Source organism: Phytophthora sojae (genome assembly GCF_000149755.1).
Source record: "Phytophthora sojae unplaced genomic scaffold PHYSOscaffold_9, whole genome shotgun sequence".
Classification (NCBI taxonomy): domain Eukaryota; phylum Oomycota; class Peronosporomycetes; order Peronosporales; family Peronosporaceae; genus Phytophthora; species Phytophthora sojae.
This window is the reverse complement of record NW_009258123.1, coordinates 2,000,635-2,003,453: the sequence shown is the minus strand read 5'-3', so window position 1 is coordinate 2,003,453 and position 2,819 is coordinate 2,000,635. Positions and strand designations below refer to the sequence as shown.

The 2,819-nt window shown below is 56.3% G+C and overlaps 2 protein-coding genes across 2 annotated transcripts; one reads left to right on the top strand and one right to left on the bottom strand.

The window, feature by feature from the left end:
• Positions 1-308: 308 nt before the first annotated feature.
• Positions 309-1,691, top strand: PHYSODRAFT_522222 (hypothetical protein; the record flags this gene model as incomplete). Its single annotated transcript, XM_009536577.1, has 2 exons — positions 309-1,316; positions 1,416-1,691. The coding sequence occupies 2 exons, from the start codon at positions 309-311 to the stop codon at positions 1,689-1,691; spliced, it is 1,284 nt and encodes a 427-aa protein (XP_009534872.1).
• A 314-nt stretch (positions 1,692-2,005) lies between these two features.
• On the bottom strand, positions 2,006-2,659 carry PHYSODRAFT_338714 (hypothetical protein; the record flags this gene model as incomplete). Its single annotated transcript, XM_009536576.1, has 1 exon — positions 2,006-2,659. One exon carries the CDS (start codon positions 2,657-2,659, stop codon positions 2,006-2,008), a length of 654 nt encoding a protein of 217 aa, XP_009534871.1.
• Positions 2,660-2,819: the final 160 nt, after the last annotated feature.

Genomic DNA, 2,819 nt, shown 5'->3' with positions numbered 1-2,819 from the left:
CTGATACGATGGACGCACACTGGGATGACTACTTTGAAGATGAAGAGATAAACGAGGGAACCCAAGTTGCGGTGGGAGCTGAAGACGAAGAGAAAACGAAACAGCAAGAACGTGCTAAGATAGCTATGTACAAGACAGTCGTAACTGGAAGCAAGGCCGAGGCCTGGGAAGCATTGAGGTGTATGGGGCGTCCGATGTGGTACAGCACTTGCCCCAATCCTGCGGATAGAGAAGACGTGATCAATCTTGCGGCGAACAAGCTGCTACTGGGGATTCCCCCTTCGCAAAATGCGTACAACAAGGATACCATGCTTGGTGTCGCCTCCATGCTTTGCCGTCTGGGCGTGCGCCCGCATTCAACGTCGGCTCTGGCATCTCGGTCGACTGCCGACTTCATGGCGATTCTCGCGTATGTGAATTTCAAACGAGAGGGTTACGTCACCAGCTACGCTTCGGACCCAGTGCTCGCCTTAGGAGCGATGAAAGTGTGGTATGAACTGAAACATGGTTTGGCAAAGTATATCCTGCCGCAACTCAAGAACCTCCTTTTGGATGAAGCATTAGACACCGGTGGAGTTGGCGAAATTGGCGAGATGGTTGCTCGGATTTTGCTGCTTCTGGCGATGGACACGTGTGTGATGGGGGACAAAGACTTTTCCCAGTGCTACCACACGATCGGGCAATTTGTACCGGTGCAGGATTTCTTGGACGTGCTACAAGGCAAGAAAAAGCTGCCGATATATCTCAAGAGGATGATCAGCAAGGAGAATTTGAGACCAGAATTCAACAAGTGGTGCTCGAAGTGGGATGGTTGGTACGTGGGGTTCACCCACTTTGTGCAGTTGCAGCTCGAGCCGAATGAGGACACGCTTTGGTTTTTGCTGGGACGTCAGGCTGCGGGTATTTTCCCCCGTAACCAGAATGGAGCCGATTTGTTGATCCCGATGTTTAAGAAGAGATCCAACAGCAGGCCAGTCGGTGGGGAGACTACGAGGGGTGAGCAGGAGGGGCATGAGGTGTTGATGATGTTGATTCAAGTGAAGAATCGTTCCCCAGTCGATGGAGAATTTTCCAAGGCAGCGACGGAGAGACTAGGCCCCTGGTTTGTGTTCGGAAAGAACAGTGATGGGAACTCGTCAGCGGGGAAATCTACTGATGAAATTGGTAGGGATCCGAAACCGCTGGGTTCCACGGATGTCCGTGATACCATTCGCATCTACATGAATGTGCGCGGTAGAACGCGTGACGGCAAGTTCATCTATGCCACGACAATGAAAGACAATCTTAAGCCCAAGAAGAAAGGCAACGCCTCTGAGGTGAAGGAGGAGAGTCAGACGATCGGGAGTCAGGCGAAGAAGCGGGCGAAGATCGAGAGCAATCCTGGCGTCTCAAGTGTGTCGAGTGTCTCGGAGGAGGATCCTGTTTTCACGATCTGCCTCCGTTTACTCAACAGGGTCACCTACCCGTTCCTGAGCGAGGACGTGGCTTCCATTCTATCAAACATGGTGGAGTCTCAGTATGACCCGCTGGGGCTTGTGGAGGGCGACCTGGACTATCGCGATGAAGATGAAAAACGAAACAAGGACGTTAGTTCGTATGCAAAGTTGTCGCTTACCGCGAAGCGCGACAAGTTGTTGCAGAACGCCCGTAAAGCACTAGCGTACGCGCCGGGTGACAAGGAAGAAGAGTGACGCTGAGAGTGACGTTGGTGGCAGTGGTGAGGGCCACTAGGCGATCAAGGTGGCGAGACGGAAACATCCAAGAAACGAGCACGTGAAAACCAAGAGGGTGAAGAAGGCCGTCCCACTAAACGCGCCAAGTGATCCAACAAGACGCCCAAGCCCACACCGAGGCAGTAACAGTACGTACCTGGTGCCTGCAGCAACTAGTTTTAACTACCAACAATTTGTTTTACTTGAGAGTACGCAGCCACCTCCAGTACGCTTCACCTTGCAGTTCTTACGGAAGTAGCACGTCTTTTGCTGTCTACGTCGTCTTTACTGCTCTACCTACTCGTCCTGCAGGAACGGGTATTATAGTCCGTGTACCCGCGCGCGTCGCCGAGGTAGAACGTGTCCGTGTCGTAGTCGTTCACGGGCTTGTTGAGTTGGAAGCGCCGCACCAGGTCCGGGTTCGAGATGAAGTGGCGGCCGATGGCCACGGCGTCGGCCGCGCCCTCCTCCACGATCTGCACGGCCGACTGCCGGTCGAAGCCCGACGCGGCGAGGAGCACGCCCTTGTACGTCTCGCGGAACTGCCGCGCCGAGCCCTTCTCGGGTGCCAGCGGGTCACGCACGTGGTAGCCACGCGGCTCGATCAGGTGCGCGTAGGCCAGGTCGTAGTTGTTGAGCCTGTTCAGCACGTACGTGTAGGTGGCGACGGGGTCCGAGTCCTTGTTGCCGAAGCTGCCGCCGAACGGGGACAGTCGGATGCCCACCTTGGACGAGTCCAGACTCTCGAGGATGGCCTCCAGTGCCTCGAACAGGAAGCGCGCGCGGTTCTCGACGCTGCCGCCGTACTGGTCGGCGCGGTCGTTGATGCCGTCGTGCAGGAACTGCTCCAGCAAGTAGCCGTTGGCGGCGTGCAGCTCGACGCCGTCGAAGCCCGCTTTGAGGGCGTTCTCCGCGGCCGAGCGGTAGTCCGACAACTGCAGGAACATCTTGCCGTGCACGGCCTTGGTCACGTTGCGCCAAGCCTCGATTTGCGGAGCCCCAGGATCCGCGGCCCGTGGGCGTGATGTTGGTGGCCTCGGCGATGATGAGGCCGCCGGGCGTCGCGCGCTGCTTGTAGTACTCGACAACTGCAGGATTTCTCGACGT